The 24,452-nt window shown below is 45.9% G+C and overlaps 1 protein-coding gene across 2 annotated transcripts in view; it reads right to left on the bottom strand.

The window, feature by feature from the left end:
• Positions 1 to 24,452, bottom strand: part of PDE10A (phosphodiesterase 10A) — a 1,160,934-nt gene that overhangs the window by 403,342 nt on the left and 733,140 nt on the right. For both annotated transcript variants that reach the window (XM_085612212.1, XM_085612213.1), the window contains exons 12-13: positions 2,799 to 2,891; positions 1,131 to 1,317 (exon numbers count right to left, since the gene is read on the bottom strand). In XM_085612212.1, the coding sequence (XP_085468338.1) occupies positions 1,131 to 1,317; positions 2,799 to 2,891 (280 nt within the window). The remainder of the gene's footprint in view (positions 1 to 1,130; positions 1,318 to 2,798; positions 2,892 to 24,452) is intronic.

The following is a 24,452-nucleotide window of genomic DNA, read 5'->3' as shown; positions in this document are numbered from 1 at the left end:
GTATGATCATGTGTGAACCATTGCTATATAAGTGTATGTAGTCAACCTGACATGGGATCTATACTCTTGATAGAAAATACTAGGAATATAGCAGTTAGCTTCAAACACTGGAACAACTTTGGTGAATATAACATATTGCCAAGAATACGTTTTGCACCTCTGATATGGAGACAGATCTATGACAAACATAGCATTAATTTATATACATGGCTAAATGTCAACCGCGCATTGAAGATCGCGAAGGTTTTGGACCGACACAAGATTAAAGACATAAAATACGTAAGTGGTATAATCAAAGCATGAATGCACAGTTGCAACAATGCACCAATATTACTAAAGACTCAAATGACTTCAGGACCATCAAGAAACCTCTGCTATTAAATACTGCAACCATTTTGACATGGCAATCTCTTCAAAGTCCTCTGTACCTATCTGTTAGTTCGATTTCTAGATCTGATAGCTGAGAGGGTATTACTTTCATCTCTGTCTATACGGTGCACACAAGCCTGAATGAGAAGGTTGTATTTTGCACCTCAAAGACATACAGATGATGGATGCAGGAACTTTGCATTTGGATGTTGTGGAACCAAAACTTACAAAGACAGTACTAGGAGCTCTTAAGTTAACCTAACCTTGCTATGAACAATTAAATAGGCTAACCCCGCAATTCTACACTTTGAGAACTGCAGCGTTCTTCTCCCTGACATAATTATTTAAATGTGCTGGGCACGTTTAACAGGCTCCTGACGTTTAAAGTAATTAATTCAGGTGAAGACTGCAACTATGCATTACTATGATAAAGCTCCCCATAGAAAGACCAATAAAAGAATTAGGCGGTGGTCTGTATCATAGTACATAAACTGTTTTCATGTACATATACTATACATTATTTGTGGTATTTATTTCTGGAGTACAGTGGAAGAAACTCATCAAGATTTGGATGTCCGTTCAAAAATGAGTAAGATGTAATTACAATAAAACTTATGTCGAAAAATGCAAAGAGAGGTAGAGCAAACAGTGTTTTTTACATTAGATCGAGAAAACCAAAACCATCGTGGAAATAGCTGCAATTGAAGCCGTCAAGTTATAGACTTAATATTTTAAATTTCACATGTGCCCCAAAAACTTACGTTCGCACAGTGCAAGGCCAAAGCACAGAAAACTGCAAACATTTTGAAGTTGTTCTCATCCGTTTTCGAGAAGGCACTGCCGCTTAATTTGTTCACCATCTGCACAACGCCTATCACACTGCCTCGGCTGACAATAGGCATGCACAGAATATTCCTCGTCGTGTAGCCCGTGTACAGGTCCACTTCTCTGCAGAGAAAGACAAAAGAAATAGTCAAGCCACGTTTCCATTTTGGAAGGCGTCAGACATTTTGTTTCGATCAAAGGGTACTTGCTATCAACGTTCGAATCGAATTCTCATTTAGAGTTGAAATATATTTTATCAGACTATGAGGAACATAGGTTCGGGATCCCCTTGAAAATAAAGACACACGACTGCCTCAATTATTCATTAGAACAAAGACTAGGTCGCCAATAAAAGATATATAGTCTTTGCTCAAATATGGAGCGAGTACATCCATGGGGGCTCCAGCTAAAAGTACATCACTTAGATTATTAACTTGTCTTTCACGGAGAACTACGACGGGTGGGTAAAGTCATAATTGAAATAAACTTTTTTTTTTTTTTAATTAAGGTCTCGTTTTTTTTTACCCTGCATTTTATTAGGGGAGCCTCTCTTCAGAACTTCTGTCTTGCACCACAAATGTACAATACATTAAATAACTATAACAAGAGGAGACAAGCCCATTGGGAAAAGAGACGGTCCTCTTTTCTACAAGCTTCAGAACCCACTCAACTCTAGAGAGACTGTCACCAGCCTAAACCAAGCATGCACGACCCGAGCTACACTAATGGTGAAACAAAATACTTCCAAAGCAGAGAAGTCCTTGAGACACCAATACCATCTTTCGCAAAGCCTCTAGCAACGTGTGAGATTGTGACTGCCTTGGTACCGGAGTAATTGAAGCTTGCTCATATTTCACACGGGTAGCGAGTATGAACGTCAGAAGGCTGGCCCTTGCCTAGGGACCACAGTGTGTCCAGGATGAGGCAGCTCAAGTGTAGCACCTGCAGCCTATGCCATTGAAAGCCTCCACGATATGACGTTGGGATTTAGTCAATGGTCTAGGGAAGGCATAGCAGAGGTTTTTGATGGGCTTAAACAGTTCTACAGTCCCTTGCAATATATTTTCCTCTAAGTAGGTAGCTAGTTCTACACGCTTACAGTAGATAAGAGCTCAGCTATTAGTGGTCGAACTTGATCAAAGTCACCAGCATCAGGTGGTTATGCTCCAGACAGTTGCTGTTATGGGGTCCCTACTGATACTGGGATATCCGACTGAGGGGAGGGGGCTGAAGGCATCTGCAAGATATTCCAAGAGGGGACAATGGCGATGCTGGTGGAATGTTGGTCCTCTCCTGTCTGCTCTCCACATGTCCTCTGGAGACTATCAATACTGAGGGACAGCAAAGGAAAAGCAGAGGATAAGGTGGGTCGTTAGGCACTGCAACAGATAAGTAAAATGCAAACTGTCAGACTGTACGGGCCCGGCTATCATTTTGCTGTCACTGTATTTGAATCTTTTTCAATTACTTTATTTGAAATTTGAGTCTAGGGGTGAATTTGAACATGACACGTACACCCTTTCAATTTAAGTGGAAGTCACCAATCTACTATTTAAGTACCACACCATGACGCTTTTGCTCAAGCATTTTTTGAGTTTTCTTACCTGTTAAAGCGTGGATCTGCGTAGGCATCAGGAATGTTAAGGACTTCACCTGTTCTCGCTACTTGACCAGCAATTCCTTTTTCGATTGAAAATCTGTTACACAAACCGACATTCTTAGAAACCCAGGAAATTGCGCTGCCTTTATCTAGAACAGTATTCTTACAAATGACAAAGTGGGAGACATGCACGATTCAAACTGCAATTTTTACCTTTAAGTCTCAATGCATGATGTACTAAAATGGTAAATCGAATTTGAGTAACCATTATTACATAATTTTTTGAGGTGGCATAACCAAGAAGCAACACAGGACATAACATACATCAGGACTGGTAAGGGGTGGATTATAGTACTCTGTTCACCCACAATGTTTCAGTCTCATGTTGAAGGGCCAGAGAGCAACATATCAAAGGAACCAGATGGAAGAAACAGAATCTAAAATGGTTTCTCAAAAGCATTCGAAAAGGTCACTATAAAAAATTCCCTTTTGTGTGGTCAACCAGAAAACCTTAGTTCAAGTTGAGCTTGGAGACGGTTCTTTCTGATACCATCACAGGTTGGTGGGAGTGGAAGGGAAACAGCATTTTCTGTCGCCAGCATGGCCATCAGGGAGACACCAGGTCACTGATACAGTCATCTGAAGCACAATAAGCTCCAGATGCAGAAATGAACCGTGCTCATGGCAGCATTGAAGGTATTCTGGGGAAAAACAGGGTCAAAGCAAGTCACTAGGATTATGTGTAGGAGTTTTACGGAAAGTCTTTTTTCTACAACAGGGAATGGAAGAAAGGCATACAAGGCTTAACCCATCTAGTCTCTTGGAATCAACTCTCACTTTTATAACAATGGATACAAGTAGAACAAAATGTGATTGCTTTTTTATTTTTCATTAGTGTTCTTGGCGATAGATATTTTCCGTTTCCATAACCATGTGTGAATATCCAGTTCACTGACCATAAATTTCGGTCACTTAACAAATAAGAGGCATCTCATCTATCTTACAGTCTCACACCGCACAGTAGGCCACTGTTGCATTAGTAATTACACACATTATTGTCTACGTCCTCCCCAAATAATAACATAAGCCCATCAGGCACAGTCATGATACACAATATATGGAAGGAACACGTTACTTACCTGTAACTGGGGTTATCCAGTATTGGTATCTTTCATAGATTCACATGCCTGAATCATTCCCCGTCGTCGGGATGGGAGTCACCGGTAAATAACAAAGCAATGTCTTAGTAGACATATATAGTAACAGGCCCTAGAGGCCTCAGCTTAGTAAGCTATCCATGTCCTTATGTAAAAAGGACCAAATTTTGGCCAGTAGCCAATCAGCTAGCACCACCCTCTAGAACCCTCCTGGAAGGAGCTCTAGTCCCTCAGATTTTCGTAAGCACAGTGCTAAGTAGTTGTATCACTGAGAGATCCTAAAGAGCCCTTCCAGGGGAGGCTGGTGGGTTGCATGTGAATCTATGAAAAATACCAATACTGGATAACCGCAGTTACAGGTAAGTAACGTGTTCCTTATCCAGTATTAGGGTATCTTTCAAAGATTCACATGCCTGAATCAGAGTAGTAAGCAATGATAAGCACATTTCGAAATGTACAGTAAATGTACAGTCACCAGGTAATAACATATCCATGTGAAAAAGAAAATAGCACTAGAAAGCAATGAAACAGCCAATGTATACATTAGTGCGAAATGTGCGCCACAAGGCAAGGACGGTGGGATGAAAGAAAAAGGGCTCACCTCTATTGAAATAGATGACGGAGTACCGCTTGACCCACTGCAGCATCCTTCATGATCTCCGTGTCCAGGCAGTAATGCTTGGTGAATGTATGCGGCATCTTCCATGTGGCCGCTCTACAAATGTCTCCAATGGGCACCCATGAAAACAGTGCCATGTAGGTAGACATGGCCCTTGTGGAATGGGTACGAACTGTTGATCGCAGCGGACGTCCTGCCTGTTGATGACAGAAGGTGATGGCTGAAGAAATCCAGCGGGAAATGCTCTGTTTTGTGAGCGGTAGCCCTTTTCGAGGCCTACTGTACGCCACGAAGAGTTGATTAGACTTAAGAAATGATTTCGTTCTCTCAATGTAAAACTTTAGGCAGCGCTTAATATCCAAGGTATGTAGAGTTTTCTCTGCCACCGTTTGAGGATGCGAGAAGAATGAGCGCAGAACAACAGGTTCATTAAGGTGGAACTGGGATGCAACTTTAGGAATAAACGCTGGATTTGTGCAGAGAAGGACCCTATCCTGTTTGAACTGAAGGATTGGGCTTTGGATGGAGAACGCTTGGAGCTCCCCCACTCGCCTCGCCGAGGTAAGGGCCAGCAGGAGCGCAACCTTCCAGGAGACATACTTAAGGTCAGCTCTGTGGATTGGCTCGAACGGGTGTTTCATTAGTTGAGCCAAAACTGTATTGAGATGCCAAGCCGGCGGAACAGGCTTTACTGGAGGAAATGTTCGAAACAGTCCTTTAAGCAATTGCTTAATGAGTCTATGAGACCATAAGGATGGACCTGAAGAGGATCTCCTGAAGCGTGATATTGCTGCTAAGTGGACCTTAATGGAGGCATGAGCAAGACCAGATTTTGCCAGATGCAGGAGGTACGGCAAGACTTGCTCCAGAGTGGAAGAAAAAGGGTGCAACCTGTTTGTTTTACACCAGATACAGAATCTCTTCCATTTGAGTGAATACGTTTTGTTGGTACTATCTGCTCGAGCAAGAATTTGTCTGCAGTCTGGAGGGATGTCTAAGCCCTGAAACTCTCTGAACTCAGGAGCCATGCTGATAACCTGAGAGATGCCGTATCCGGATGTTGAACCTGCTGATTGTTGAGCGTTAGAAGAGATGGAAACGGCTTCAATTTGATTGGAGGTTCCAGGGAAAGGAGGTGAAGTTCCGTGAACCAGTGTTGGCGTGGCCAAGCTGGAGCTATTAATATCAGAGTGCAGGGCTCCGCTTTCATCTTCCTTAGTACCCTGGGAATCAGGGTAAACGGCGGAAAGGCGTACGCAAAGACGTTGCACCATGCGATCGAAAAGGCATTCCCCAGAGACCCTGGTTGGGGATGCCAGCTTGTAAAGTGTTGGCATCTGGCGTTCTGCTGGGTGGCGAAGAGGTCCAGCAGAGGGGTGCCCCAATGAGCAAATATGTTGCTGAGAACTAGTTGATCCAGCTCCCACTCATGGCAGACTGCCTGTCTCCTGCTGAGATAATCTGCCAACACGTTGTGGGCGCCTGGAACATAATCTGCTTGGAGGGAGATGTTGTGACGGAGCAGCCAGTTCCAAATCTTTTGCGACTCGCGCGAAAGTGTCAGCGAGCGAGTTCCTACTTGTTTGTTCAGATAGTGCATTGTCGTGGTGTTGTCTGTCCGGACAAGCACTATGGAGTTTTTGATTCTTGGAAGGAAGGCTACCAGAGCCAGATAGGCTGCGCGTAGTTCTAGAAGATTGATATGAAGCATCTTCTCTGAAGTGGACCACTTTCCGCTTATCTGCAGTTCTTGAAGGAAAGCCCCCCAGTCCTTGGTGATTATATGAGGAGCAGCAGGAAGCAAGAAAGGCAAGCCTTGAGAAAGGTTCTGGGGGCAAACCCACCATCGTAGAGCTTGTTTGATCACCGGGGTCACCTGGATGTCGTCGTCGAAGGACCCTGTACACTGGATCCACTGATCCGACAGTGCTTCCTGAAGGGGTTGCATCCGAAGACGGCAATGCGGTACTAGTAGGATGCAAGAAGACATCATCCAGAGTAGGGATTTGAAGAGACGCACTGACAGCGTCTTTCTGGACATTATCCGGAGCGCCAAAGACCGAAGTTTGTCCTTGCGTTCCTGTGATGGGAATGCTTTGCTCCGTATAGTGTCTAGTGTAGCGCCCAGAAATTGCATGCGCTGACCCGGCTGCAGGACAGACTTGCCGTGGTTGAGAGTTAGTCCCAGTGAATCGAAAAGCGTCAGACAAGCGTTGGAAGACATTGTCGCGCCTTCTAGAGATGGAGACTTGATAAGCCAGTCGTCTAGATATGGGAAGACTTGGTGATGGTAATGGCGTAGGTGTGCAGCCACTGGAGCTAGACATTTGGTAAAAATACGTGGCGCCGATTTGAGTCCGAATGGCAGAACCCGAAACTGGTAATGCCTGCCCGCCACCATGAATCGCAGGAATTTTTTGTGGTTGCGGTGTATTGGTATATGAAAATAGGCGTCTTGTAGGTCTAACGACACCATGTAGTCATTCGCATTGAGTAGATGTAAAACCTCCTGAATGGTGATCATACTTAACGACTGTTTTTTCAGAAACTTGTTGAGATCCCTCAAGTCCAATATAGGTCTCCAATTTTTCTCTTTTTTTCGGATGAGGAAGAAGCGGGAGTAAAACCCTTTTCCCCGTTGGCTTGGGGGAACTCTCTCTATAGCTCCCTTCTGGAGCATAATCTTCACCTCTAGAAGTAAAGGACGTAGGTTTTTGTGAGTTGTTTGGGGAGGGATCCGTATGAATTCCAGAGAATGGCCGAATTGTACTAATTGTAGGACCCATCTGTCCGTAGTAATCTTTTGCCAATTTGGGAGAAAGTGGGAGATTTTTCCGCCAATCTTGGAGGGTGGAGAGAAGTTTGAAGCCGGCTGCAGTTGAAAGTCATTGCCGCCGAGCGGCGCCCTTTTGTCTTCCTCCCTTGCCACGAAAGGAAGATTTGTGGTATGAGGATTGCTGTCGCTGCTGGTATTGCGGACGGTATTGTTGGGAGGAAGAAAAGGAAGAACGTTGTTGGAAATCTCCCCTTGTGGAAGTGTGACCTCTCCCTCTTGAACCACGAAAGGAAGGGTTCCGAAATTGTTAAGAACCCAAAGCCCTGGCGGTATCAGTATCTTTTTTGATACCCTGCAATGCCTCATCAATATGAGGTCCGAAAAGAAGTTGGCCATCATATGGCATATCCAGCACTTTGGTTTGAACCTCCGGCCCGAAAGAGGTTGCCTTGAGCCAACCCTGGCGGCGAAGGACTGCTGCGCCAGCCAGCTGTCTAAAACCGGTCGAAGCAATATCCATTGCGCAGTCTATAAGTTCAGAGGCAGATCTTTCCCCCTCTAGCAAAATCTTTTTTGCGTCGTCTTTCGATTCCTCTGGCAAGTCCGCCAAGTATGGTGCAATGTCCGCCCACATCTGACTGTTGTAACGTCCCAACAGTGCAAGGGTGTTGGAGGCACGTACTGTCAAGGCTGACATCGAGGAAAACCGTTTGCCTATGTTTTCCAGTCTTCTACCCTCCTTATCTGGTGGAGCTGTCAACAGAGCAGCTGGGTTGTTTGACCTCCTCTGTGCAGCCTGAGTAATAACAGAGTCCGGCTTTGGATGGCCTGTGAGACAAGCCGGAGCGGTGTCTGGAGCTTTATATTTTTTGTCCAGGCGTGGTAGTACTGGAGGGACCGATGAAGGGCTCTGCATAATCTTATGCCTTGTTCCCAAATGTAATCAATTATGGGAATTGCCCAGACAGATTTTTTGAAAGGTTCTTTAAAATCATAAAAGAAACAGTCTTGTTGGTGCGAAGGCATGGGAATCTGGAAACGCTGGGCCGCTCTTTCTATGATATTATGAAAACCGCCAATGTCTTCTGGTGGTGAGTCGGCTGCGGTAGGGGCAGGTGAAACCGGGCAGGGAAGGATGTAATCATCCCATTCATCCTGGTGAGACTGGATGTCCTGAAGTTCTCCTTCTTCAGGATCCTCCTCATCCTAGTTGTTCGAGGTGGGACGAGGTGGAGATGTGACAGGCTCTGGCTGCAAAACCAATGGAGGCGGTAGTGGCCGTGATGGTGGAGGCCCAGCTGGCATCGGGGAAGGTGCCGGCATTGGAAACCGTTGTTTGTAATCCGATATTAGGAATTGGAGGTCCGTGACCAGAGCCGCAGGCAGACAAACCATGGAAGGTGGGGGCTGCAAGTATTCCTGCGGTGAAACCTCCTGATATTCCTGGGCCATGTCCTCATAGTCAGAGACATCTTGCTACTTTACATGAAGTTGCGATGGACTTGTCGCCGCAGGAAAGAGACTGGCGTCATCCGAATCCTCCTCTTCAAAAAGGTGAGTCGGAGGCAAGGTTGGGACCTTACTGGGTGAAGTGAGGGCCGGAGTCAGTGCACGTTTGGTTATTTTTAGGTGCACATATGTACTTTGTATATCTGAATCTATATCCGTCGATGGGCCCGTCGACGGTAGAGCTGTAGACGGTGTTACAGGTATCAATTGCATGTGAGACGTCGTCGACGAGGTTGTCGTCGTCGGTGTCGTCGCCAGCGACGAGGATAATGAAGAGGATGGTTTCTTCGTCGACGACTATGTCGACGGCAATGGTCTCGTCGACGGTGCTCTTGTCGTCGACGGTGTTCTCATCGTCGAATGCTTCGTCGACGGAGTCCTCGTCGACGACGATGTTGGCGTCGACGAGGAAGCTTTCGTCGACGGCGTTGTCGTCGACGCTCCCGTCGGCAGTTTAATCGACGACGATGATTTTTTAATGTCTAACGTCGACGAGATAGCTTTACCTGCCGTCGACGATGAAGTAGTTGTCGTCGAAGACATAGATTGGGAAGAAACCGTCGACAGTGTCTTCGTCGACGGAGATCTTCTCGTCGAAGCCACGGTCGACGAGGTCGTCGTCGATGGGGTGGAGACTGGTTTTTTGAAGGTATGTGGTACAGCCTTAGGAGAAGCAATCCCTGGCGGAGGCAAGGCCAGGAACTCTGAAGACTTTTTCTGCGTCTTCTTTTGACGTGGCTGCGACGAAGGGCCCGGAGATGATACCCTTTGTCTTTTACGTGAGGAGTGAGACGAGATAGAAGAACCCTCACTTTCCTCAGAGGACACAACAGTTTCCTTATCCTTTTGCCTTTGGAGCCAAATTAAAAGGCGCCCTTCTCGGTCTTTCAAAGTTTTAGATGAGAAGGTACGACATACCTTGCAGTCTTTCGAATTGTGGCTCAGATAGAGGCAATACAGACAGTCCTTATGCTGGTCATCGACGTGAAGCCTCTTCTTCCCACATGAAGCACAGGATCTAAACAGCCCCTTCTTTGGTGTATCAGCCATGGTGAAATCCATGAAATTTATAGCCAGAAATACTGGAAATCCAAAAGAAATGAGCAGAGCTCAGTGGAGACTCTCTTAGCACGACGTGCGGTAGAAAATCTGAGGGACTAGAGCTCCTTCCAGGAGGGTTCTAGAGGGTGGTGCTAGCTGATTGGCTACTGGCCAAAATGTGGTCCTTTTTACATAAGGACATGGATAGCTTACTAAGCTGAGGCCTCTAGGGCCTGTTACTATATATGTCTACTAAGACATTGCTTTGTTATTTACCGGTGACTCCCATCCCGACGACGGGGAATGATTCAGGCATGTGAATCTATGAAAGATACCCTAATACTGGATAATCCCAGGGCCTCGTCAGGCTGAACTAGTGTCAGGGAGGGAGGCTGTGGACTCCTTAACCATTGCTTCCCAACCCGCCAAATCCTCAATAAGCTTATCATTAGTCTTTACTTTGCTCATACAACTTTCTTCAGCAGCGGCACACTGCACCATGTCCTTACCTAACTTTTCAGTCTCTGTATCATCAGACTCATCTGGTGTATAGCTATACTTCCTTGGATAATCTTGCTCCCAACATCTGTTAGCGCCCAAATGATTGGCAAAAATCAGGTATTAAACCAAACACCCCAACTTACAACTTGGACCCTCGAATCCTGATGGCGCCTGACAGGTCGAATGGACCTTTACCACCATGTTGCGAATGGAGCAAGCAACAAAGGAACATGTCAAATATCATCAAATATCCGGCTCAAAATTTGCAGTCAATGACGAGAAGTTGGAGAAGTTTCTAAAATATTTAGTTATCTTAAAGGATTAGTATGGTTTTGTCATCTTTATTCCAGTTAGTCCAAATTACAAAAATGTCGAGTAAAAGATAAATTAGTGACAGCACAAATCAAAAAGTGTTCCGTAAAGGAGATCTGTTACTAAGCTAACTAAAGGACCTAACCTACCCTAAACAAAAAAACACCCATGAAGGGTTCGTTCTAGAAAAGAGCAAGATTTTGGGCCATAGTTAAAGACTAGAACTTCCCATAAACAGTCGTTCTGGAAACTCAGCCTGTAGTAATAACTGTTGAAAATATTAGTGATGATGAGAGATTGTTGCAGTAGAGCTGATCAAACAGAATCAAGACCAAATAAAGTAAAGTCACTGTTAGCAGTACCTTTGAGCAACGCTAAAGCGACTCTCCGTAGTAGAGTCATATGGGGTTCTCCTCTCCTCTCTAACTAGGAACCCAATTTTTATATTTTTTTTTTGTAGAGTTTTATACCGCGCAGGCTGGACCCAAAGATATCAGGTATCAGAGCGCTTTACATGAGCACCAGTTTTGTTACAGATGGGTACATTCATTTATGTTCGACACGGGTAGATTAGGTGATTTGCCGAGAATCACAGGATGTTGAGTGTCCCTGCCAGACTCGAACCCAGTGTTTCAGCTTGGAGTCGACCACTCTAGCCGTAAGGCTACATCCCCTCCCCAATTATAATATAAATCATACAATAATGTCAAGAAAATTAGCAGGTGTACGATGCACTTTTGTAATGAAAACTGCTCATCCGATGGTGTTAACATCCGTTGCTGCTTCTTCCGACTCCCATCGTAGACATTCACGTTGGTACATAGCTAAACATTTTTACGAACATTAATAAATGAGGAAAGTTCTCATGCGAACTTTCTCACCTAAGCTAATAGCTGCGTTCAGGGCTCCGTTGTGAATACAAAGGGCTAGTGACAGTCAAATGTAATGAAACAACTATCTGAAGAGGTGCGAGGTGGTTTTTTTTAAGGGCCAGGCGAGCCGCCACATTTTGTACAATCTGCAGTCTGTTTAATAGGGACTCATTTGCAGATGACAGCAAAGCATTACAATAATCTAAGCGGCCAATGATCAATGCCTGAATCAGGGTTCTTCGTACACAGAGAGGCAGCCATCGAAGCACTCCGCGCAAAAGGCTTAGGGTGTGGTAGCAAGTCCCTGCCGTAGTTATCACTTGGTCCTTCATGGATAACAATACATCTAAGTGTACTCCCAGGTTTTTTGCCCCCAAAGTAGGAGTGGGGGCAGGACCCAATGTTATAGGCCACCACCTAGGGGACTAGGTAACAGGAGGCATCCATGTCTCGAACCCCGTACAAGGATCCAGCTTTCTGAAACCTCCCGACCCCTTCTGCCTTTAGCCGTAGAGTAGTGTACAACAGTTTGAAACGTGAAACATCCTTCACAACCAGGGCATTGCATCGCGGGCATTACAACGCAAGTCGTTACAATGACTTGCGCTGGATGGCGCTCTAACCTAACGAATAGTATGATTTACTATTCCAACCACCTTCCCTACTGTATGTAGACTGTAGTTGGAATAGTAAATCATACTATTGCTAAGTCCAGTGCCCTCCAGAGCAAGTCATTGTAACTACTTGCCTTGTAACAAACGCGATATAAAGTACTGTGTTGTAAATGTATGTGTAGTAACATCATACATTCGTTTGACACACATGTATGCCTGCCACATGCCAATATGCTCGACTACTTAACACATGTCCACCCTACAAGACTTTTTACTCTCCAAAATAATTCACCCACCGGGATGCCGGAATGAGACAACGCCGCGAATACTGACAAATGCGGTATACTATCGGCAACTGACTGTGCCGGAAGGAGAATTGCAGTTGATGGAAACGCAACCCTAGACGCTGTGGGAAGTTGATACGAGTAACTTTGGCTACCACCTGTCATCCTTCATGTAAAGCTTGGAGTCCAGGGAGGTGTCGGTTGACCTCGAGCCCTGATGGAATTGCCACAACAAAGTACAGGCAATGAAACATGTTTGCACCTACATAAAATGGTCTGCAACATGCAGTGTTTTTAAATTTTGAGTAAGCTCACTAATTTGAATAAAATTGGAACTTGGTATATGTGAGTCTTATCTCAATTTTAATTGGAAGAATACTTTATCCTTGCACTTCACAAGGTCTTTCTTTGATACACACAAATCACTACTTACACCTCTTTCTTTTTACTGGACAATTTTTCTTTCTTTGGTGAGGAAAGTCGCAGATGATGAGAAAACATGGACACACTGGTGAGAACCTACCAGTAGCCCCAGTGGGGAAGCGCATGTGAGGTACTTTCTCACCTTCAAACAATTTCTTTGAAGATATTTCTTGCTTGTTTTTATACACCTTTTCAGTAGGGGGTATGTTTGTATGGAGATGACTGAAACATTTGTTTTAATAGAAATATTTGGGCATTTAGGACTAGATAAGACTGGTAAAGGTTTATAACCAGCAGTTGAGTTGAGGTAGTTGCCCCTCCGGCACTGGGCCTACAAAGAAAATTAATGTTTGCCCTTTTCAATCAGGTCCTTGTTGTTTATTGTTAATTCTTCCCATGCCTGCCCCTGTAGCATTCGCCTCCAGGCCTTGACTGCGGCCTTATAGTTGGTGCGACAATCAATCACCCTTTTTCTGTCACTGGGGTTCTCTTTCAAAGCCTTCTTTAGGAGACGAAGGGCCCAAGAACACTTATTGTCAAACCATTTTGAATGCACTGGGATGGACAATATGCTGGCAATTGACTGTGTAATGACAATGAATGAATTTATAATCTCTTCATTGAGTGCTAGTGGCTCTAGGCAAATTTGAATCTCCTTTTGTCTAGTTTTAAAAAGAGAATGATTAAAAACCTTGGCGTCGACCTACGACCAACGTATGCGCCTCCCCTGGTCAGGAACGGATAATGATGGTCTAGGGTGCTTCAGTTGGTTACCCACCTTTTCAAACACTAGTGTCAGAGGGTTGTGATCGCTGTAAGGACCATGTAAAATCTTGAAACAGAGTGAGGACCCTCCCAGCGAAGCAGAAACAAAAATATAGTCAATTAACCCCTACCTTTATAGGTTGGAGGAATAACCGTGTTAAAAGGGTCCGGTCTCTTATCTATAGGTAACACTAAATTAGAAGCGTGTAGGAGGCTATTCACTTCAGACAATTCTGTGGAGTGCTCCATATGCAGCCCTTTCCTAGTCAGATATTTTTTGGCACTTTGTTGAGGTTGTAATGAATCAAGGCAGGGATGGCAGTTAAAGTTCCCAGCAACAATTAAGTTATCAAGAGAGAGGTTATCTCCCCACAGTGTGTCTGGAGCCCCTCTCAGCGCTATTAGACTTGAGGGCCCCAACCTTCCCTTTTTGGAATTATAAAAATGTACTATGGTCAGGCAGGGCGATCTTCCCACCACTAATTTGATGCCTGAAAGCACTCTAGAATCCCACTTCAGTTGCTTTACCAGCCCACCAAGATCAAGATCCACAAAGATAATAAGACCTCCACTCGCTCTGCCTGCTCTGGAGCTCACTGCTGGGAGAAAGAACGTTTTAAAACCTTCTAGAAAGAATGTATTCTCGATCTCCCAGGTTTCTTGGCGGCAAATGATATTAAATAATCTAATAAACGAAATCCACCCTACATCTGCAAATTTTGCTGATAACCCAGCCACATTCCATGAGAAAAGACTTGGGCCTTTCCCAATATCATGGTTGCACTTTGGGAGAGGAGTTATAATACCTTCTGATTGAGTTATGGGGACTTCAATAGGGAGCCTGCAAATGAGGTGACCAACATTTGAGTACGAGGAGGCAACATCATCTGCCAAAACCTGTGAGGGGGACCTTAGAGGGAGATCATTAGTAAGGCATCTAGTATCATCAACTGTGAGTCAGTCCAAATCGTTAAGGTCTGCCATGGGGGGCAGAGCGATTAAACAATGGATTCAATCCTCCCTGAGCCCAATCTTCCCACCTACAGGCAGAGAAATGCTCCTTAATTATGATATTCTGCTGGATTCCCTATTTAGTTTTTAAATAAGGAACTACATTTCTCAAACATACTTACTTATGTCTTCCATTTTCCATCAACTAGCATTCATTCCAAACTTTCAGACACAGGGAACAATGGTATAACTCATAAATGATCATACAGATGTCTACTTGTTGATACATTTCTTGCCCGCTTTACCATTCGTCAAATAAACATAGCTCAGAATTACAGCTGTCCTCATTTAAGGATGCACAGTGCAGTTTCCATTCCACTGTCTGAGACTGGTCCATTCAACTTGCCTTTATGGGTAGCTCGACACTGCACGCAACCCTGCCAAGTTGCTTTTCCTGCATTGCCTGCCAACAGCAAGTGTACCAATGTCTCGTACCATAATCTTGCCCCTCAGGTGTCGATCTGGTTATTCATCTGAAGCTCAGATTGTATGTAACAGTGCTTTTGCTCAGCTGTCTCATTCTGTTCCGCGGCACCATTTTCAGATGGCAGGGTCTCGGAGTCCCGAGTTTAGACCAACTTGGCTGATGTTATCGATTGTGCGAGAAGAAAGATAGGACATACTCTAAAGTGCTAATACACCAAGCAAATAATATGGCAGAATGTGGCAAAGATTATGTCCTTGGGCAACAGTTAAAGTCATTTCTTCAGATATACAAATTGTATTATTGAGGACACTAGAACTGTTAAGAAAAATCTGAATTTACATTTTCCACTGAGGCAACATAGAGGGAGCAGGAACAACTCTGAACACTTTGCATTTATGGACTCAACATCTGCATTTGGTGGGGCACACAGGGTTTGCGTTGGGCTATCACATGCTGTAAGGATATTGTCTGTACGGCGAGAACCCCAAACATTTCCTTGGCGCTTTCACTATGGAATGCAAGATCCCTTGGTGGACCTCGCACTGGTATGAGGCAAAATATACCCTGTTACCCTTAAACCGCATTTTGCCCTTGCTGTGAAATTGCACCTGCACTTACTTTGGCACTGATGTTTGTGCTTGAAATAAGGTTGACGCTGTTTTTATGCATTTTAATCTGAAAGTACTGATTTCCCCACATGCTATCCTTAAGTTATGAAATAATCAGGTAGGTGCTTCTAGGGATGTACAAATAGTTCTGATAGGCCGATCTAGGCTGATAAAATCCTCCTGGGGCTCCTTCATTGCATGCCATACTTTTTGGGAAACTATTTGATCGTTGCTATACGGCTGGCTCATTTACTCCTTTATTTAATGAGATGTATTGAGAGTACCTTTTTATGTGTTTTGATGAAATTGAGAAGATTTTAGTTAATCATACAATAAATAAACTACTACTACTGTAGGAAACTGGGTTTCAGGTTGAGGCGGCTGAAACCCTACTCAAGCAGCAACCACCATTCCTGTGAGGGTGAAGCCACAAGCAACACCAAATTAGCCTATGCTTAACTCTCTGGTAGCTTGGCACAAAATCAGTCAGGCTAAACTTAGAGGCAATGTGTAAAGTATTTATGCAGTACTTAAAACAGTCATAAAATAAAAACATAACACAAGGAATGTCCCACACCAATTTAGAAAAAAAGAGTGAAATGTAATAAATAATCTGAGACAAAAACAACAAAGATCCAATCGGTAGAACCAGAGAGATGCAATTTTAAATTCTTAGGTAAGTATAGCGCCTACAAACATAAATCGCCACTCGCAGACATCTAATCACGCAAGACTGGGTGAAAGTCTCAAGTTCAGGCTGATGGCGGTGGAGTGCATGCCGGATACAGGGACCAGGTTAGTTCCTCTGGAAGGGTTAGCTTCTGAAGTCCATCGCCAAGAGTTGCGTTTGCGATGGAGGAGGCCACGAGGAGCAGGGATAGCGTGGGAGATGGTCATCCTTGTAGACCATAGAGCATGCCTGGTGTTGCGGTGTTCACCGCTATTGTGCGAAGATCCTGTTGGGTGCTGGGGTCAGTCGTTGCTGGAGATTCGCACTGAAAGTCACCGCAGGCTGTCAATGCTGTTGTGTAGTTCCCACATTACTGGTGGTTGCTACAGAACGAAGATCCGGGTTAACTGGAGCTTCAAATTGGCAGTCGGCAAGAGATTGGTGCAAACAGGTCCGTTCACGGTCGCAAAAAGTCCAAAACTTCAGGATTTCGTCATTTCTTCCAGGAAGAGTTTGTCTGATGCCACACCAAAGTTTCAGGACCTGGGGACATTTCCCGGGAATCGGGAACTCACTCCAACAGAGGCCAGCAGGGCTCAGGCAAAACCAGTTTGGTCCAGTGCAGCAGGTCAGCTCAGCAGTGGGACTGTGGTGTCCCTGAGACTCGGGACAGGAGGTAAATCAGATGACCCTTTTTGTCACTTCAGCCTGGGATGAAGGGTGCAGGTCCAGTCTTCCTTTTCAGCAAGCAGGGCAGCAGAGTAGCAGTCATTCTTGTAGCAGAGGAGCACATCAGTCCTTCCGAGTCTTCCACAGGCCCAGAAGTGTAATCCAGAGCTGGGTCTGAGGGTCCATTATTTATCCTTAGTGCCAGCTTTGAAGCAGGAGAAGTTTGTAGAAGGTTTCACCCACAGAGGTGCTTGGAATGTACTGCCTCCCTGCACTGGCCCCAGCTTGTCTTAGATCACAAAGCACAAAACACTAGTGCCAAACCCTTTGTGAATGTGCTGAGACAGAGGCATTGTTATGAGCAAGTGTGACAGAAGACATCTCCGCCCACTGTCTATTCAGAGATGGCTCATCCTGTCAACATCTATTCTCCCTTTCTCTCACTGTCTGGGACCAATAAACAAAGAAACTGCAAGCCACACCGAATCATGTGACCGAGGCTACAGCCATCAAATGGTTGGGACAAGAAAAAGGCAACTTTCTAAAGTGGCATTTTCAGAATTGGGACTTAAAATCCAATTTTACTGTTAGAGAGGATTTTACATTGGAATTCTTCAAACCCCCAAAACTGGACATTCCTACTTGCTCTGAATTCAAAGTTATCGCTTATTAAATGTAATAAGGTAACCAAACCCAAAGTTACCCTTTGGGAAAGGTAGGCCTTGTAGTCGTGACAAAATAAATTTGAGAGTTTATCCACTACCAAGAGATGTAAAAGTAAAAAGTACATGGCCAACTTTTTTAATACACTACACCCTGTCCAATTGGATATTTAGGGCTTACCCGTTGGGGGCATATATATTAAAAAGGAAGGCCTAAGCCTGGCAAAAGTTTTAGTCTTCCAGGTCGAAATGGCTGTTAAAAACTGCATATACAGGCTTCGAAAGTAGACCAGAGACATGTTTAAAAAGGCTACTTAAGTGGGTAGCACATTAAGTGCTGCAGGCCCAGTAGTAGCATTTAATTTACAGGCCCACGATACGTTGTACCACTTTACTAGGGGCTTACAAGTGAATTAAATGTGCCAATCCGGTGAAAGCCAATGTTACCAAGTTTAAAGGAGAGAGCATAAGCACTTTAGCACTGATTATCAGGGATAAATTGTGCAAAGTCTTACAAGCCAACAAAACTGGTTCAGAAAACAGGAGGGGTGAAGGCAAAACTTTGGTTGTGATCCTGCAGAGAGGGCTAAGTCCAACACCTAGGATATGGATGTGGAAACTCTGATAACATTATTAGACTATCTGTAGACACATGTGTGGTATTGAAACTAGGTACAAACTCTGTTCCAAAGTATAAGAGGTGTTAGGCAATACAGCAGTACCAGCCTGTTTCTATTAACTACCTACAATGATAGCTTTGATGCATAAGTCTGAGATGCACTCTTCAAAAAGCAGCAGTTTATTTCCATTCTGTTTTAACCTGACCATACAATCTCCAGCAGAGGCATTCTTGTTGCTCAGAGAATTGGAGGCCTCTATTGATTTGGAAAAGCACATCAAGAAACGAGTTTTGCCCACAGAAAATATATATAACAATATATGTATATCTGAGCAATGGATGGAGTTGTTTTCTAGCCAATGAGGATCTTAGCACAATAAAAAAAGAAGGAAAATTACTTTGAGGAAGCGCCTAAGATTTTAAAAAGCTACTTCTACATTTTCGATCAACCACAAAACCTCTAAGGATTATGCGTTGGACCAAATACAAATGAAGTCCTTGCTTTCCTAGGCATCCATATGGCTGAATTAGTGTGTTATGCAAAATGACTCTTGGATCTGTATCTAAAAACAATGGCCTAGATGTTTCTTTTTAACTAAATTTATACTGAATCTGTCAATAAGAGGAGTCTTGTTTTATAACTGAACTGCATGAGAAATTGTTAAAACAGACATACAATGCATTATGGGTTCTTTTGTGGGCAACAGACACAAACTGTGAGAATAGAAGTGGTTAAGAAGGTTACTTTATGAACTCCTTTGGGCTTTATTTCTTCCGCTGGTTCTGTGGTGAAGAATACGAAACCTTCCTGCAAGCATTACATCAAGAGAATCAAGTTTATTTAGACTTTCGGCCGCCAGCCTTTTCTGAATCGCAAAATAAAACTGACAAAGCCCAAAGAAGCAATTTTACAAAAAGTGCAGCAGTATGAAGCAAACTGCTGAGCGATAAGAGTATCCCATCCTCCACACTCCAAATCAGGCCCTTTGTGGTTTCTTGCATGGTTTTCTGCATTTTGGGTTATGTAGCTGAACTATATTGTCCCCATATTTGACAGCATGCTTTGTAATTACGAAGGCTCATGCTCTGAATGAATAAAAAAAAGGGAAGCGTAGGTTAAGAAGTCCATATTCCACTGGTCACACTTCCAATGGCTGATCTACCGAGGAAAGAAAATGATCCATTTATATTTTGGAAAAACGTGTAACGTTGATTTAATACTCAAAGTGAACCAAAGGAACAAGTTACTTACCTTCGGTAACGCTTTTTCTGGTGGATACAGTATCTGCCTGTGGATTCCTCACCTTGTGAATATCCCCTGCGCCAGCATTCCACGGAACTTTTCTTCCCCAGCATTCCACGTCGACGTGGGCGACGTCACAATACATCGGCTCCGCACGAGACTCCGTACGACGTCATCGGAGCCATAAGAAGCCCACGTCGGCGTGATGACGTCAGTTCCACCCATTTCTTCCGTGCCTTCGAGGCGAACAGGTGAACCAACGACAACTCCAAGTATACCCAGTATACAGAAAACCAATACATATACATAGCATACAAAAACAAAGGAATGCTAATCAAACAAGCATTTCCTACCAATGTACAAGAGAATATACAAACATTTCAAACAAGACCTATTCCATGGTATACAAAGGTGGACAACGGGGAGGCGGGTGGGTCAGTGAGGAATCCACAGGCAGATACTGTATCCACCAGAAAAAGCGTTACCGAAGGTAAGTAACTTGTTCTTCTGATGGATACATCTGCCAGTGGATTCCTCACCTTGTGAATAGATTCCCACAGCAGTCCCCACTCCCGGAGGAGGGTGTCCACCTTTCTATACCAGAAAGTCTTGCAAGACAGAGCGCGCGAAGTGGCCCTCCCTCCTCATCTCAGAGTCCAAGCAATAATGCTTTGCGAAAGTATGGAGGGAGGCCTAAGTCGCGGCCTTACAAATATCTGCCACAGGAACACCCCAGGCCAGAGCAGATGTTGAAGACTTAGCTCTAGTAGAGTGAGCACGAATACCCTCAGGAGGAGTCTTACCAGCCAAGGCGTAGCAGATCTTGATGGTCAGTATAATCCATCTTGACAGCGTGCGCTTGTGCACCGCTTTACCTTTAGAACGACCAACGTAGCCAATAAAAAGCTGGTCATCAATACGAAAGTCCTTGGTCCTGTCCAAATAAAAACTCATAGCCCTCTTCGGGTCAAGGCGATGGAGTCTTTCTTCTTCTTTGGAAGGATGAGGGGGTGGATAAAAAACAGGGAGGGTAATAGACTGCCCCAAATGGAAAGGAGTAACAACTTTTGGCAGGAAAGCAGCCCTGGTCCTGAGAACCATCCTTTCAGCATGTAAGGTAAGAAAAGGAGGTTTGGAACTAAGAGCTTGAAGCTCACTCACCCTCCTTGCCGAGGTTATGGCTACAAGAAAAAACACCTTAAAGGACAACAGCCTCAAAGGACAATTATGAAGAGGCTCAAATGGGGACCCCATTAAAAAGGTTAAGACAAGATTAAGGTCCCACTGAGGCATTACAAATGGAGTAGGAGGAAACATGTTTGTAAGGCCCTTGATGAACCTCAGAACAACCGGAGATTTAAACAACGAAGGTTGATCTGGAAGGCACAGAAATGCCGATAAGGCCGAAAGGTAGCCCTTGACCGTGGCCACAGCACAGCCCTGCTGAGCCAAGGTAAGAGCAAACTGAAGCACATCAGGAAGATGAGCCTTTAAAGGGTCAATGGATCTCTCTCCACACCACTTTACAAACTTAGACCACCTGTAGGAGTATATGGACTTGGTGGAGTGTCGCCTGGCCGATAAAATAACGTCCACCACATCAGGTGGGAGATAGAAGGAACTCAGGTTGCCCCGTTCAATCTCCAGGCATGAAGGTGTAAGCTCTGGAGGTGGGGGTGTAGAACCTGCCCCTCCGACTGCGAGAGGAGGTCAGCCCTCAAAGGGAGACGGAGCGGAGGGCACGAGGAGAGGTGGAGAAGATCTGTGTACCACACCCTTCTTGGCCAATCCGGGGCGACCAAAATGACTTGGGCCCGGTCTTGGCGAATCTTCCTCAGAACCCGAGGAATCAAGGGTATGGGAGGAAACGCGTAAAGGAGTCGTGAGCCCCAACTCAACTGAAACGCGTCCCCCAACGCCCCCTGCATCGGATATTGGAGACTGCAGAATGACGGGCAGTGCGCGTTCTCTCGGGTGGCAAACAGGTCCACCCGAGGTGTCCCCCACGTCCGAAAGACGCGACGAACCACCTCCGGATGGAGCCTCCACTCGTGGTCGGCGGAGAACTGCCGACTGAGACTGTCCGCACGCACGTTCAGCACCCCGGCCAGATGATTTGCCATCAGACAAATCTGATGGTCCTGAGCCCAGGACCATAGTCGTAAGGCCTCTCTGCAGAGACAAAGAGACCCTACTCCTCCCTGTTTGTTTATATACCACATCGCGGTCGTGTTGTCCGTCAGGACTTGAACTGACTGACCGCGAAGGGAAGGGAGGAAGGCCTTGAGTGCCAAACGAATCGCCCGCAATTCCAGAAGGTTGATATGAAACAACCTCTCCTCTGGAGACCAAAGACCCTTGATCTCCAGATCCCCCAGATGAGCTCCCCACCCTAGGGTGGAGGCATCCGTTATCACTGTGGCCACCGATGGAGGTAGATGGAAAGGCTTTCCTTGGGACAGATTGCCCTCCACGCTCCACCAAGACAGATCCGCTGCAGCTTCTCCGGAGATCTTGATCGACTCCCCGAGATCCCCGTTGTGCTGATACCACTGCTTGCGGAGGCACCACTGGAGCGCCCTCATGTGCCAGCGTGCATGGTTGACCAACAGAATGCAGGAAGCGAACAGACCGAGCAGGCGAAGGACCTTCAGAACTGGAACAACCGCTCCACTGTGGAATAAAGGGACCATCTCCTGAATGTCGAGAATCCTTTGAGGAGGAGGGAATGCTCGACACACAGTAGTGTCCAGTACTGCCCCTATAAACAGGTTGCGTTGAGAGGGCACCAGGTGGGATTTGGGCACATTGATTGAAAAACCCAAGTCGAACAACAGCTGAGCTGTCACCTGCAGATGACGCTGCACCATCTCCGGGGACTCTGCCTTCAGAAGCCAGTCGTCCAGGTAGGGAAAAACCGGAATCCCCGACCTTCTGAGATGAGCAGCCACCACTGCCATCACCTTTGTGAAGACTCGAGGTGCAGTAGTAAGACCAAACGGGAGGACCGCAAACTGATAATGTTGCGACCCAACCGTAAAACGGAGATACTTCCTGTGCGACTTCAGGATTGGGACATGGAAGTACGCGTCCTGCAAGTCGAGCGACACCATCCAGTCTCCTTGCTGCAACGCTTGAAGAACCTGCGCAAGGGTCAGCATCTTGAACTTCTCCTGTTTCAGGTAAAAATTCAAGATTCTGAGGTCCAGAATCGGACGCAATCTGCCGTCCTTCTTGGGGATCAGGAAATACCGGGAGTAGCATCCCTGACCTCTTTCCTGCTCCGGAACCACCTCTATCGCGCCCTTCTGAAACAAGGCTTGAACTTCTTTCTGCAGGAGAAGCAGGTGGTCCTCCGAGCAATAACCTTGGCAAGGAGGGTAAGGGGGAGGAAACTCCCGAAAGGGAAGGGCGTACCCAGTCTCTACGAGGTTCAAAACCCAAAGGTCGGTTGTAACAGATTTCCAACCCCGTAGAAAGTAGGACACCCGACCCCCCACAGGCCTTACATGATCCAGGATGGGGGATCTAGGGCTGCTTCCCTGAGGCCTCATTTGGAGCAGAGGAGGAGGAGGAAGAAGAGGGGTTACGACCAGAACCTCTCCGACCCCTTTGCTTCCCTCTATAGGAGCGATAGAGGGGATTCTGCTGCTGTTGTTGCTGCTGCTGTTGTGGCTGTCGGAAGGAGCGAAAGGATGATCTTCCGAATCCCCTAGCCTTACGGAAAGTTGAACCTCTAGCAGGAACCTGCAGACCCAAGGACTTCGCCGTCAACCTACTGTCCTTAAAACGTTGAAGGGCAGAATCTGCCTTCTCCCCAAACAACTTTTGTCCATCAAAGGGCAGATCCACCAGCGTAGCCTGGACATCTGCAGAAAACCCTGAGGAACGGAGCCAAGCCTGTCTCCTTGCGGCAATGGACGACCCCATAATCCTCGCCACAGAGTCCGCCGTATCCAGCCCAGACTGGATCACCTGCCTGGCAGCTGCCTGAGTGTCCGCCACAACCTCCATGAAGGACGACTTATCCCCCTCAGGTAACTTAGGGGCCAAAGTTTTTATAGAGTCCATCAGGGCATGAACATAACGCCCCAGCAAGCATGTGGCATTTGATGACTTCAACGCCATACTTCCTGAGGAGAAAGTCTTTTTGGCCGCCTGATCAACTTTCTTTGACTCCCTATCAGCAGGAGATTGGGGGAAAGCACCCGAAGCATGTTTAGAACATGAAGCCTGCACCACTAGGCTCTCCGGAGAAGGATGCGTGGATAAAAAATCTGGGTCTCCTGGCGCAACCCTGTATCTCCTTGCCACCTGCCTGCAAACTGCCGGAGCTGATAGAGGCTTCTTCCACACCTCCAACACTGGTTCCAAGAGAGCCTCATTGAAAGGTAACAAAGGCTCCGAAGCCGACGTCGGAGAGTGCAACACCTCTGTAAGCAGATTGGACTTGTATTCCACAGAGGGCAGCTGCAGATCTAACAACTCCGCGGCCTTCTTGATCACAACATGGTAGGGCGCCAATTCCTGTGGTGGAGAAGACCTTGCAGAAGCATGCTCCCACTCCGGGGTGGTATCCAAACCACTTGCCACCTCTATACCTCCAAACTCATCCGAAGAAGAGTCTACTTCACCTTCTTCCACCTCAGCCCGATATGTATCCTCCTCCAAAACCCTTTGGGCCTCCCGCCTCGATCGGATCCGGGGAGCCGGCGTCGACGACGTCGTGCGCGGCGTCGGTGGAGCCAAAGGCACAGGCGTCGGAGGCGCCACAGGTGGAGTCGGCGGCGCCGGATGCGGCGTCGATGGAGTCGGCCTCGGCGTCAGAGAAGGCTCCGAAGATTGATGATCCATCCGAGGTCGAGCCGGATTCCCA

This window comes from Triturus cristatus, chromosome 6 (assembly GCF_964204655.1).
Source record: "Triturus cristatus chromosome 6, aTriCri1.1, whole genome shotgun sequence".
NCBI classification, from domain to species: domain Eukaryota; kingdom Metazoa; phylum Chordata; class Amphibia; order Caudata; family Salamandridae; genus Triturus; species Triturus cristatus.
Note: the sequence above shows the minus strand (reverse complement) of the source record. Positions and strands in the feature narration are given on the sequence as shown.